Here is a 13141-nt window from a genome sequence, read left to right as displayed (position 1 = left end):
AGGTATAGATGAATGAGGTAATGGAGACAGAATCTTCACTGCAGGTGGTTTAAGTCTCCAAACAAAGTCTGCAAATAATTTTTCAAGCCCACACTTGGCACACATTAAAAAGAAAAGAAAAAGTAATTGTACTATTAGACTGGACATAGATGCTTGGTAGATAAAAATCCGTATTTTTTTTAATAAAACATACAAAGATGTTAACTATATATTTAAAACAAATACTAACCTAGCATAGAAATGATCACTTTTCATGATTAGCATTTGATATATTTTGGGGAAGTTTTATAACAGGTAACTTTTTTTTTTTTTAACCAAAATTTATTTGGTGCTAGACAGATTGAGCTTGCCATGTTTATGCTGCAGTCATGTTTTCACAATACCAGTAATAGCAAAATCCATTTTAGGAGTAAAAGTAAAGTGCAGAAAGAGCTTCTGATTAGATTTTAAAGGAAGTCACATCAGCCAACTGATGAACGTCAGTTTACACACCATGTGTTATCAGAGGCAAGAGGTCAGGTTTTAATACAATGGTTCTTTTGCAGATAGAAAAAGATATTTCCATCTTGTGTGCCAATTTATTCTAAATTGAAAAGAAATATTTAATGATCAAAAGGCAGGAAAGAGGAACAAGAAGACCACATTTGTAAGGAACCCAATGTTAATGTTAAATAACCTTTCTGGAAAAGCTCTATTTAATATTTATTAGAAGCAGAAGGAGCTCAGATGCCAGTTGAGTCTGAGAAGGGGAGTGGTGTTCTGGGCCCGGTGCTGGGCTTGGGGTAAGAGGAATCAACTAGCTTTGGGGACTCTGAGAGGAGCGGGCACTGGTTGTGCTTCTGACCTTCGACAGACCCCCTAGGGAGAGGAAGCAGGGACAGACTCAAGAGCCCCTAGAGCTGCTCAAAGTCCCAGCATGGTCACACCGGAGTAGGAGCACAGCTCTCACCCTGCTGGAAGTCAGGGGACAACATCAAGTATCTTAGATAGCCTCACTGAGTTACCCCAAGAGTTGCAGTGTAGTGACCTCAGGGTACCCACAAGAGCATGGGAGAAGCCAAGAGAGGTGTTGAACTGAGGGGGCTTTCAGACAGGAATGCACTTGACCTGGACCAGCAACTGAGGATGAGACAGGACAATGCACAGCTCTAAGGATGTCCATATAGGCAGAAACTTTAAGATAAGGTGAGCACCAACCCCCCTCTCTCCCTAGCCCAGACTTTAGCACTTTGTAGAGGAAGAAAGGATTCAATTAAATATTTCTGACTAGCAACCCAACTTAAGTTTACTTGTTCTGAAAGTACTCCTTTTATAAGTGTTATAGGTATAAGGGAAAGGTATGCTATACACATCATGCTGCTGCTAAGTCGCTTCAGTAGTGTCTGACTCTGTGCGACCCCACAGATGGCAGCCCACCAGGGATCCTCCAGGCAAGAATATTGGAGTGAGTTGCTATTTCCTTCTCCAATGCATGAAAGTGAAAATGAAAGTGAAGTTGCTCAGTCGTCGCCAACTCCTAGTGACCCCATGGACTGCAGCCTACCAGGCTCCTCTGTCCATGGGATTTGCCAGGCAAGAGTACTGGAGTGGGGTGCCATCGCCTTCTCTATATACACATCATAAGTTAATGATAATCAGGAATTGAGAAAAGGCAGAGATTTTTGTTTCCACCAATGCTGGTTTTAGCTTAAACCATCCAAACTTTCCATAAAAACAAATTTAAAATGCAGGTTATGGGGACTTCCCTAATAGTCCAGTGGTTAAAACTTCCCCTTCCAATGCAGGGGCTGTGAGTTCAATCCCTGGTTAGAGAGGTAATATCTCATATACCTTGTGGCAAAAAAAAACCAACACATAAAACAGAAGCAATATTGTTACAAATTCAATAAAGGCTTCAGAAAAATTAAAAAATAAAATTCAGGTTATAATATAAAATAACCTAATTAGAAACATCAAATAGCCAATAAGATAGTAAGGAACCACCTGGCCAAAATCTGCAGGAAAGCCAGAACCTCAGATGTAAGCAAGCACAGGGGGCTTCTGCACTGATTTTGACAACCTCACGGGGGAGGTGAAAGAGACAACAAAGCCTCGAACATACCCAAGTGCGGAGAATAAAAAGGCTTTTGTCTACCGTAAGCTGAGGTTCCTAAGAGTCACCCCCTAAAATAAGATTGAACCAGAATTAAGTCACTTCCCACTCCAAGAGACTGCAGGGACAGCTGCCTTGACACGGAAAGGCTACAAAAGGGGAGGGGTGGGGTTGGTGGGCCATGAGAACTCGCCTGCACAAGTCGGTCCCTGTGTGTAAAAGTGCAACTCAAATTGTCATCACCTGGGTGGCCTAAAAACCTTTAAGTGGTACCTTTAGGTTAAAGGGGGCTTCCCAGGTGGCTCAGTGGGTAAAGAATCTGCCTGCATTGCAGGAGATACAGGGGACGCGGATTTGATCCCCAGAGTTGGGAAGATCTCCTGGAGAAGGGCAGGGCCACCCACTCCAGTATTCTTTCCCCGAGAATCCCCAAAGTGGTGCCAGAGTAGTAGTGTCACCAGGCATCTGGCAGAAACAAAAGTAGCTCCTCTGGGGTGGGGTGGGGAGGTAATTCACTCTCAGCCTCAAGAATCCCTACGGGTAAGTTTTCAGTGGTAATGATGGATTTCCAGGCGAAAATGAGCCAGCACATGAGAGCAGACAGACAAGAGGGGCTGGGAGAAATCTAACAATAGAGATGTCCAAAAACAAATTCATCCACGAATCAATTTTATAGCCTAATATGGAAAAAATATTTACTGAGCACCTACTCTGTGCCAGGCTGTATGTAAGATTGCCGAGATAATATGTCATTTCACATGTCATGAGCAAAGCACCCAAGTGATGAAAGGTTAGTTGAAATGGTATTATATGTATATTTACTTTCACTTTTTGTGTTTTCTGAAGACTTCCAAACACGAAGACAGTGCCCATTATTATTTAGTGACAGGTTTTGAAATAAACAGTAATCTAAGGCCAAGATTGACATCACTGATTCCTTTCTCAGACTCTCATTCCCTCAGGTTTCCAGGCTTGAGTTCAGTCTAATTATCCCCTCGGCAAACCAGATAACCACGCACACGAACAGGAAGACAAAGGGCTGAAAGATAAAGATAACTATCTCAGAGACATAAAACTCATAGTTAGCTACATTTATCTTTAACGGCAAAAGTCCAAAGAGATGGTCGTGGAATAACAGCATGAATCGGACAACATTAATTTTAAGATAAATCTGGAAATAGCTGAAGCTGCAGGAAGGGTGGAGAGGAGTTGGTCTAATATTTACTGATATAAAGATTGCCTTTCTTGGCCAAGGTTGTTGACAAAATCTTGCTGATTATTTGGGTTTCTCTGGTAAGTCTGCACTGATCATCAACCTTTATCTTCTTCTTCTTTTTTTTAATTAATTATTTATTTTAAATGAAACAAAGATGAATATTTTTAATCATAAAAGGTACAATTCACAAAGAAGATAGACATGATAAATCATTAGATACCTTAACAACAAAGAAACAAAGATACATAAAGCAAAAATCAGAAGAAAGAACTGAATCATCAGTTCAGTTTGGTTGAGTAGCTCAGTCATGTCCGACTCTTTGTGACCCCATGAATTGAAGCATGCCAGGCCTCCCTGTCCATCACCAATTCCCAGAGTTCACTCAAACTCATGTCCATCGAGTATCTTCTATTCAGCTTTTTACAATTAGAATTCAAGTCATCACCTCTCCACTTCTGTATTTGTTTGCTGTCATTAGATATTCTGGTGGTTGTCATTTACTGAGCCTTTGGAATGATCTGACCTGTACATTCTTCTCCTTGCTGGGCAAACCAAGACAATATGGTGTAATACAAAATAGTAACAGTAGCGACTGCATATGGGTCTAGGACTGAGCGAGCCAGTGTTTAGGAGCTATTTACTCCTCACAGTGACTGTAAGGGGCAGGTCATTATGGATGAGAAAATTTATGGGCCTGAGAAATAGAGGGACTAAAAGGAGCAGGAACTTCAAAGTTGGACAAACTGGAATTTAGTTTCCCAACCGGGGATCGAACACGTATGTGCCCCTTGCAATGGAAGCATGGAGTCTTAACCACTGGACCACTATTGAAGTCCCTGGACAAACTTGAATTTAAATCCTAAACTGCTGCTGGCATTTCTCCTCTCCTAGAGGTGAGGCTCCATTTTCTGGGTAAAGGCTGCTGTAAGGATGAGGCAAAGGGCCTGGCCTCTGGGAAGTACTTGTTTCTCCTTCCTTCCAGTTGGAAATTCATGTCTTGCCTCACACAGTATCTTCAAATAGTTTTAAAAGTAGCCACTTCCAGGAAGATAATGTGATATTGTACAGAATCTTTAAAATAATAAAAGATGAATAATGGCTTACATTTATGGGGAGTTTTAACTTTTCAAAGCTCTTCACTCCCAAACACTGGCTTCTTTGACCCTTTGGGAAATACTTTAATATCTCAGTTGACTTTCTCAGAATTTTCAGATTGGTTGTCTCCAGGACATAATAACATTGTCTGTGGACCTTGAAAAATGCTAATCCAGGAAATGATTCAAGAAGAAAGGACCAGGCCTTTGCGTCTCTTTCCATCCTCTGGCTGCTGTCTGCCTCCTTCCTTCTCCTGGGATTGATGTGTGTGTCAAGGGGATGGGAGGTGGCCAAGTTCGGAGGGAAGTCAAGGGTAGCGGGGAGGGCTGTGACACCTAGCTGTCTTTGGTTTCCATGGTAAAGATGCCTAACTCAGCAGAAATGTACTACCTTCCCTCATAACAGAACTTTTCCTTTTTTATTTTTTCAAGTTTGTGAGAAAATTATCTTACATTCTCACATTTAAACCAGAACTACTTACTCTTCTTAGAGTAGTCTGAACTGAAAGGCTATATTCATCCAGAGAGTGAGGCAAAAAAAAAAAAAAAATCTGGGGACAATGTGTTCACCCTAGTAGACTGTCTGGCACACAGTAGGGGCTCAACAAATATTTAGAGTGACTGCAGTCACTGGGGTGTGAATTGACATCCTCAGTTGACAATACAGAAAATAAGGCAATGATTTCTGTGAGTTTCTGAAAAAGATCAGAAACTCAGATCACAGACTCACTTCCAGGAAAGCTTCCTAGATCAGCAAGACTCATTTCTCAAATAATTGATTAGTTCAGAGGTCGCACATGTGGGCAGATTTTGTTTTGGCCTGCAAAATTTCAAAACACAGTTTGCTTTGAACATTTAAAGCTTGAGAGATTTCAGATGCATTTACAGCTGCCTCGTTTTACCCAATAGGATCTATCTGGCGCTTTGGGGGACTTGTACTGGTCCCCTGGGTTATAATCATGTCAGCTATATAAAAGTTCCCAAGCTGTGCTAGCTGTTTTAGGTGTTAATTTAATCCTATGCAGAACACACAAACACACCTCAAAAAAAAAAAAAAAAAAAACAACAGAGGGTTCTAAATGCCTAAGTACAAAAACCAAATCCTCTGGTCCTCAAGTTTCTCACTCTCTCTGTCTGTGCAGTTGCCGTGATTTGTGTGTAAAGCCTCTGTTTTCAAGCCTTTCATTTCACAGGCTCTTGCAGACTGGAGGCAAGAAAGGGAGAGATCACCTGCCCCTTCATTACTGATGCTTGAGAAAGCAATCTCATTTGGAAGGAATTCTTGATGCTAGCCGGAGGTAATAATTGAAACCTCACTGATAGAAGGGCTTCCCTGGTGGCTCAGAGGGTAAAGCGTCTGCCTGGAGACGGGGGTTCGATCCCTGGGTCAGGAAGATCCCCTGGAGAAGGAAATGGCACCCCACTCCAGTACTCTTGCCTGGAAAATCCCATAGACTGAGAAGCCTGGTAGGCTACAGTCCATGGGGTCACAAAGAGTTGGACACAACTGAGCCACTTCACTTCACTGCAAAGTGCCTCAGCAGCTTGTCGCTTAGAAGACACCATTTAGAATGTTACAGAAATTAATACAGAAATTAAATAGGAATAAAACACAAGTGATTTGCACTTAAGTGTTTTCAAATACAATACCAAGAGACTCCCCACTTTAAAATTGCTCCTATAAAGGGCAACAGAATCCTGACCATTCTCCCTTCTCAAATAGATGCCTCCTTCCTCCTGGGCCTTCCTGAGGGCTGTGTGGCCCCTGAAACCACAGAGCCCCCCTTTCCCTTGCGCTCAAGCCCACACTCCCAGCCTGTGTGTGCCCCCTCCACTCCCCTTCCCCAATTTACGTTTTTTCATCTCTTCTGCCACAAAAACACCTCAAAGAGATTTCAGTGATTAAGTATTACATAATAGTAATAAAACATTTATTGACCACCTACTATGTGCCGAGCACAAATCTGTTTGAGAGAGGTCAGCCCCTTCCCTGATCTCCATAATCACCTGAGGCTTTCAGTCTGGTAGTTAAAAAAAGATGAGTGTTCAGCCATCAGAGGCTGGCTTGCACACCACCCCTGGTGTGGCCCCAGTGCTGTCTATACGAGGCTCTTTCCAACTTTAAAAGAGTCTGTGATCATCGCTGCCATTTTTAAGGATGTAGAATTTACAGGAGCCCCTATCACTAAGTGGGAATGGCATTTTTCAACAACCTTCTATTTCCTACCTACAAATGGGGATGGCCCGGATTCATTGTGGATAAAACTGAACCTCCTCAAAACAGTCCGCTCATTTCACTCCCCCAAGCTGAGGAGCCCCCCACGCCACCCCACCTCCCATGGCTGAACTTAAGGTGCCATCCGATCCCAACAAGGAACTAGAACCCTGCCAGTATGTAGAAAGGCAATTTCCCTCCCTCGTACTGCTGCTGCTACTGCTAAATCGCTTCAGTCGTGTCCGACTCTGTTCGACCCCATAGACGGCAGCCCACCAGGCTCCCCAGTCCCTGGGATTCGCCAGGCAAGAACACTGGAGTGGGTTGCCATTTCCTTCTCCAATGCGTGAAAGTGAAGTTGCTCAGTCGTGTCCGAGCCTCAGCGACCCCATGGACTGCAGCTCACCAGGCTCCTCCGCCTATGGGATTTTCCAGGCAAGAGTACTGGAGTGGGTGCCATTGCCTTCTCCCTTTATGAACGTCTGTCACTCAAGTCCACTCCAAGGAGGTTCCGTGGACAAAACCCCAATGACTGTCCCTGACGTGTCGCCAGCGTCCAGACCTGGCAGTACCGGGGTCCCCTCAGTCCCTCAACCCCCACCGCGTGGACCCGTGCGGAGTTCATTCAAAAGAAAAGACGGGTCTAGAAAAAGTTCTCGGGGGAAGAAAGGAAATTTCCCACCTCTGGACCTTTCTCTGGATGGGGACCCATGTCTCCGGCTCCGGAGGTCTAGCTCGGTCGTGAAGACCCCACCGGGCGCAGGTTCCCTGCGGCGCGGGGCGGGGAGGGACTGCCCCGCGAGGGCTGCCCCGGGAATCCCGGCTCAGCCTCTCCCTCCTGCTTCCCTCCACCCCTTCCTCCTCCCCGCGCCCCAGCCTCCGCGCCGGGGCTGCTCGCCTCCTCCCGGGGAGGATGGGATCCGAGCGTCCGGGGCCGAGAGCGGAGGAGGAAGGCAGACGACTGGCAGCCTACCGTCTTCTGCTTCTTAACCTCGGACATGCTGGCTGGCTACGGCGGTGCCCGGCGCGCTGGAACTCGGAGCCCAGCCCCTGGAGCAGAGGCTCTAGGACGCTCGGGTGGCGGCGGCGGCGGCGGCTGCCGGACTCCGGGGGAAGGAGGTATAAAAAGGCTCCACAGACACGTCGCACTTCCCTTGACCAGCCCCCTCCTCCTCCTCCTCCCGCCGCGCTCCTCTCCGCCCCGTCGGCTGGGCCAGCAGCGCCCAGCCCAGGGTACCCTGCCGCCGCCTGGGCGGGGTCCCGGGCCCAGCCCCCGACTCCCGGGAGCGGCTCCGCTGGGCCCGCCGAGGTTGGAGGCAGGACCTTGCAGCCGAAGGCGCGGACAGACACGCCCCGCGCGTAGTCGGAGGTCAAGTTCACTTCTCCCAGCTCCCACTCCCAGCGGGTGCCTGAGCGTCCCCTCACCTCTCACCCCACCCGTGCGCCTCTCAAGGAAGGCTTCCTGCCTCTGGGACCTGCCTGAAACCGCCAAGCTGGTCGTCAGGGTCCTCCGTGGGCACCGCTGCCCCAGCTCGTCTTCCTGGGCAGTAATCACAGCTAGGGTTAACATTTTCTGGTCCTCACTCTGCGCTCCGCTGACCTTTGCCTTAAGCCTCCTGCACCCCTCCCCCCAGGCATCGAATCCTGCCTTCTCCCGTGAAGCAGTGGAGGCTTTCAGGCTTTCTCAAGATGATATTCCAAGTGAGGGGATTCACGCCCAGGCCCAGGTCGGCCTCCACTGTTAAGTCTTTCTGCACCAGCATCATCATCGATGACGCTGATGAAGAAATGTCGACGGGCAAGGCCGGCCTGCATCTTCTGCGCCAGGCCTGGGACTGAGGGGTCTACATGCAATCACTCCTTTGGAGCCCACAATATTTTCCTCCTGCTGCAGATGGGCGGGCTGAAGCGCTGCTCCTATTCACCAAGTTGAGTAAGCAAGCCCAGCCCCTGAAAGTGGTAAATAGTAGCCCAGCGGCTTGTTTCAATCCCTGTTCCAAACCTTTTCTTACAGTACTTCCCTGTGGTCAGCAACCAGGAAGGGCCCTGAGGAGGAAAAGTACGAGAAGGCCCAGTTGTCTTGGCTTATGGACTACATCCTAGGGCTTTAAAGTTTTATCAGAGGGCAGCTCTTTTAACTCAAATATCTGGGACAGTCAAAAGGAAGGAAGGAGAAGCTAGGATTAGGGACAACACCTTGAGGGCAGTCCCAAGGCCAACCCTTTGTACCTTAAGTCTGTGCACAATGTGACAAACAGATCAATGAGGGCCACACTGCCCATTCCAACTTTGGTCTTCCTTCTGTCAAAAGCTTGAAGTGATGGCCTAAGGAGGTGAGGACTGGAACTTTGCTTTCATATCCAATCGTACTTCTGGAAGACTGCCAGCTTTCCAGACAGACACTGAAGATCTGAGTATTCGTTCATTGACTGCCCTTCTCCATGGGGAAGTGGGAAAATAAATCAGGAGTCAGAAACCTAAATGGGAACTCGTATGTTTGTCCAGTCTTGAAATATCAGTGTATTTATTTTCTTACTCATTTAGAGTAAGCTGCCACCACTCCCTTCAACTGTGAGCAACTGGAGGGCAAATGCTGGGTTTGAGTTTCTGTTCTGCACACGAGCTAGCATGTTTGGATTTTATGGGGTTTAAACTGTAACATCTCATTCTAATTTTATTGAAAAAATCCTTTGGTATCAGTTCCAACCGTATTTTGAACTCTGCCAGATCCTGCCCTAAAAGAAAACTAAGTTTGGATAGAGAAATAGCAATTTTTATGTTTGGTTTACTTCATATTACGTCTTTCAAAGCTGAAACAGCACTTCCACGGTGGTCCAGTGGTTAAGAATCCACCTGCCAATGCGGGAGACATGGGTTCAATCCATAGTCTGGGAAGATTCCATGTGCTGAGGGGCAACTAAGCCTGTGCACCATGCCTACTGAGCCCACTCTCTAGAGCTAAAGCCCATGGGCTCTAGAGCCTGTGTTCTGCAACAAGAGATGCCACTGCATTGAGAAGCCCTGGCACCACAACTAGGGAATAACTCCTGCTCGCTACAACTAGAGAAAGCCTGCACAGCAGCCAAAACCCAGCACAGCCAATAAATAATTTTTTTTTTTTTTTTTTAAGCTGAAACAGAAGGAAGTCAAGTGTAACTGTAAGGGTAACTTCCCGGAAAAGGAATATGTGATTGTTTAGACCCGGGGGAGGTTTTGAGATCATTTGTCCAGTTTCCCTCTCCATGCTGAGAGAGGAAAGGTGAGCTGTCTGGTCACCATCAGGGGCCGTGCTCAGTCTCAAATCTCGGTCACTTGGCTCCTCAGATGCAGTGAATCACTTAGCCTCTAGGTCAATTATTTCAAAGCCCGCATGATAATTATAAACTGGACTGTTTTATCTTGTTTCAGATTTATTTAATTCTCAGAGTACTTTGGAACAGATATTCTTTCATTGCTTCCAAAGACTTGTGGAAATAGGATGCCTCAGCTCCCTTGGACCCAAACTGCATTAAGATCCTTTCACTTCACAGATCATCAGTGTAGTTGTAATTCAGCCTGACAACCCATTGAAAAGTAAAATAATCATTCTTTTTTATTTTTCCAAGGTCTTTCTTTTAATGGTGATGTTTGGAATTCTTTTTCATCTTACTATGCTCTTTCTTCTGGGAGAGGACACTGCTTCACAAAGATATGAGCAACTAGCACTTAAGTTTTGGAATCTGTGACTCTAGCACATCAGAACTGGAGAAGACTCATTCAGGGAAGGAAGGCAGGATTGGGATTTGTCTAGTCATCTGGACCAGTCTCCGTAACTTTCTCAGTAGTGTTGCCTGTGAGACTCCACTGTAAGACACTGTGGCCTGCTGGTATCAATTTAAAATCCTTGATGCTGGTCGTGACATTTGCACGAGGATAGTAAGCTTTTCTTCCTATTTTCTTTTCTTTTTTTTTCCCTTCCAGGACTTGGCTTGGCTTTAATAACTAACTTAATGAGGTGGTGATTACTACTTGGGCTTTTCATTATTTAGAAACAATGGAGTCAACTTCCCCAAATAAACAAGGGAAACACATATACAAAGTGAGATGTTTATGCCACAGATTCTCCAATACACTTTGCCGCTGCTAAGTCACTTCAGTCGTGTCCGACTCTGTGCGACTCCATAGACGGCAGCCCACCAGGCTCTCCCGTCCCTGGGGTTCTCCAGGCAAGAACACTGGAGTGGGTTGTCATTTCCTTCTCCAATGCATGAAAGTGAAAAGTGAAAGTGAAATTGCTCAGTCATCTCTGACTCCTAGCGACCCCATGGACTGCAGCCCACCAGGCTCGTTTGTCCATGGGATTTTCCAGGCAAGAATACTGGAGTGGGGTGCCATTGCCTTGTCCACCAATACACGTTAGGGAAGCTCATCACATTTTGGGGGTCTAGCTTGGAGGCATCTTCCCTGGGTTGGCCTTTCCCAAGGAATGCAGCTGCACTGCCGCCTAGTGGCTGTAATGCATGCTGCTGCTGCTGCTGCTAAGTCGCTTCAGTCGTGTCCGACTCTGTGCGACCCCATAGACGGCAGCCCACCAGGCTCCTCCATCCCTGGGACTCTCCAGGCAAGAACACTGGAGTGGGTTGCCATTTCCTCCTCCAATGCATGAAAGTGAAAAGTGAAAGTGAAGTTGCTCAGTCGTGTCCGACTCTTCGCGACCCCATGGACTGAAGCCTACCAGTCTCCTCCGTCCATGGGATTTTCCAGGCAAGAGTACTGGAGTGGGGTGCCATTGCCTTCTCCTGCTGTAATGCATAAAAGAAACCTACTGTTGAAACGTCCCTGGTGGATGAGATAGTAAAAGAATCTGCCTGCAGGAAACCCATGTTCCATCCCTGGGTGGGGACGATCCCCTGGAGAAGGAAATGACAACCTACTCCAGTATTCTTTCCTGGAGAATCCCATGACAAAGGAGCCTGGCAGGCCACAGTCCTTGGGTTGCAAAGAGTCGGACATGGCTGAGCGACTAAGCACTTCCTAAGCCTTCCGGAGAGGTATAGATGGTAGAGAATCTGCCTGCAATGCAGGAGACCTGGGTTCGATCTCTGGGTTGGGAAGATTCCCTGGAGAAGGAAATGGCAACCCACTCCAGTATTCTTGCCTGGAAAATTCCATGGACATAGGAGCCTGGTATGCAGCAGACCATGGGGTCATCAAGAGCTGGGCACAACTGAGCACACACAAGTACCTGTACAATAATAAGAACAGCAATCCCCTTGGGTCAAGAAATCCTTACAGAAAGTTCTCTAGGATTCAAATATTCTTCCCAGTCTTAGGCACAGATAATACCAAGACAAGCAAGACACCGTCCCTGTCTTCAAGAAACAATCAAAAGGAGACAGTCTCTGCCTCCCAACTCCACCCCAATACACTGCAATATATTACTGCATGGGTACATGCTAAGTCACTTCAATCTTGTCTGACTCTTTGGGACCCTATGGACAGTAGCCCTCCAGGTTCCTCTGTCCATGGGATTCTCCAGGCAAGAATACTGGAGTGGGTTGCCATGCCCTCCTCCAGGGGATCGTCCTGACCCAGAGAGTGATCTCATGCTTCTTACATCTCCTGCATTGGCAGGTGCGTTCTTTACCACTAGTGCCACGTGGGAAGCCCACAGTATATTACTGGGACAGGTACAAGGATACATGGATAACTTAGACATTTTAACTTAAAAACACATGCACTTCACTAATCTTTGAGGTAGGGCTAAAGGCTTCTCTTGTGGTGTGGGTATACTGATGGGAATTCCCAAAACCACTCTCCAAAGGCATCTTCAACAATTTCCAGTTTGGAATTTTATAAATACTAAGGGAGGAAACAATTTGAGAGAAGACCTCTTCAAGATGTCTATATACTCCTCCCCCATCTTCATCTGTTCTCTTGCCTGGCCCTCATTCAGCAGGACACATTTTTAGCAGCTCGTCTTTCCAAAGCATCCATCTGTGCTCATGGAAAACACATCTCTTTTTTCCCCACTCATATACTATTCACTTAAGTCGCATCTAAGTAAATTAGTTACACTAACAGGTACAAGTGGCATAAATGAGTTTGGGAACAAACACAGTGGATCTCAGCCAGCACCCAGCTCCTAGGGAGTGCAAGTGCTGAAGTGTGTGGGTGTCCCATTGTCAAAGAGCACTGAGAGTGTGCTGTGGGCATCGGTCATTATCTTTCCCTGAAGAAATGGAGAGCACAGATTAAACTGGCCAGTAAATGAAAAGGAAGGATATTGTGGGGGCACAGAGGAGGGGATATCCAGTTCGACTTTGAAAGGAGGGAGAGTGGAGAGAGATGCGAGGTTTTTCCTTGGCAAAAATGATACATAAACTGAGACTAGAAAGCCCTCCCCTCCCCAAAGTAGGGGCATGTGTAAATTTGAAAATTTAAAGGCAGAGAGCTGCATGAAATAACATGGTGTGTTCAGGAAATTATAAGTATCTGTATTGTTGACTTTAGGAGAAACGGTAGAGGAGCTGGGGGAAGGGCGG

At 46.5% G+C, this 13141-nt stretch overlaps 1 protein-coding gene across 3 annotated transcripts in view; it reads right to left on the bottom strand.

Moving 5' to 3' along the window:
* Positions 1-7919, bottom strand: part of PAPSS2 (3'-phosphoadenosine 5'-phosphosulfate synthase 2) — a 115039-nt gene extending 107120 nt beyond the window's left edge. Inside the window, exon 1 of one of the 3 annotated variants that reach the window (XM_070780435.1) lies at positions 7591-7919. In XM_070780435.1, coding sequence (XP_070636536.1) covers positions 7591-7617 — 27 coding nt within the window. In that variant the 5' untranslated portion in view covers positions 7618-7919. Of the gene's footprint in view, positions 1-7299; positions 7492-7590 lie in introns of those variants that run through there. The other 2 variants (XM_070780434.1, XM_070780436.1) reach the window with 2 other exon arrangements.
* Positions 7920-13141: the final 5222 nt, after the last annotated feature.

Source organism: Bos indicus, chromosome 26, assembly GCF_029378745.1.
Source record: "Bos indicus isolate NIAB-ARS_2022 breed Sahiwal x Tharparkar chromosome 26, NIAB-ARS_B.indTharparkar_mat_pri_1.0, whole genome shotgun sequence".
NCBI lineage: Eukaryota > Metazoa > Chordata > Mammalia > Artiodactyla > Bovidae > Bos > Bos indicus.
This window is presented reverse-complemented; position numbering and strand designations above follow the sequence as displayed.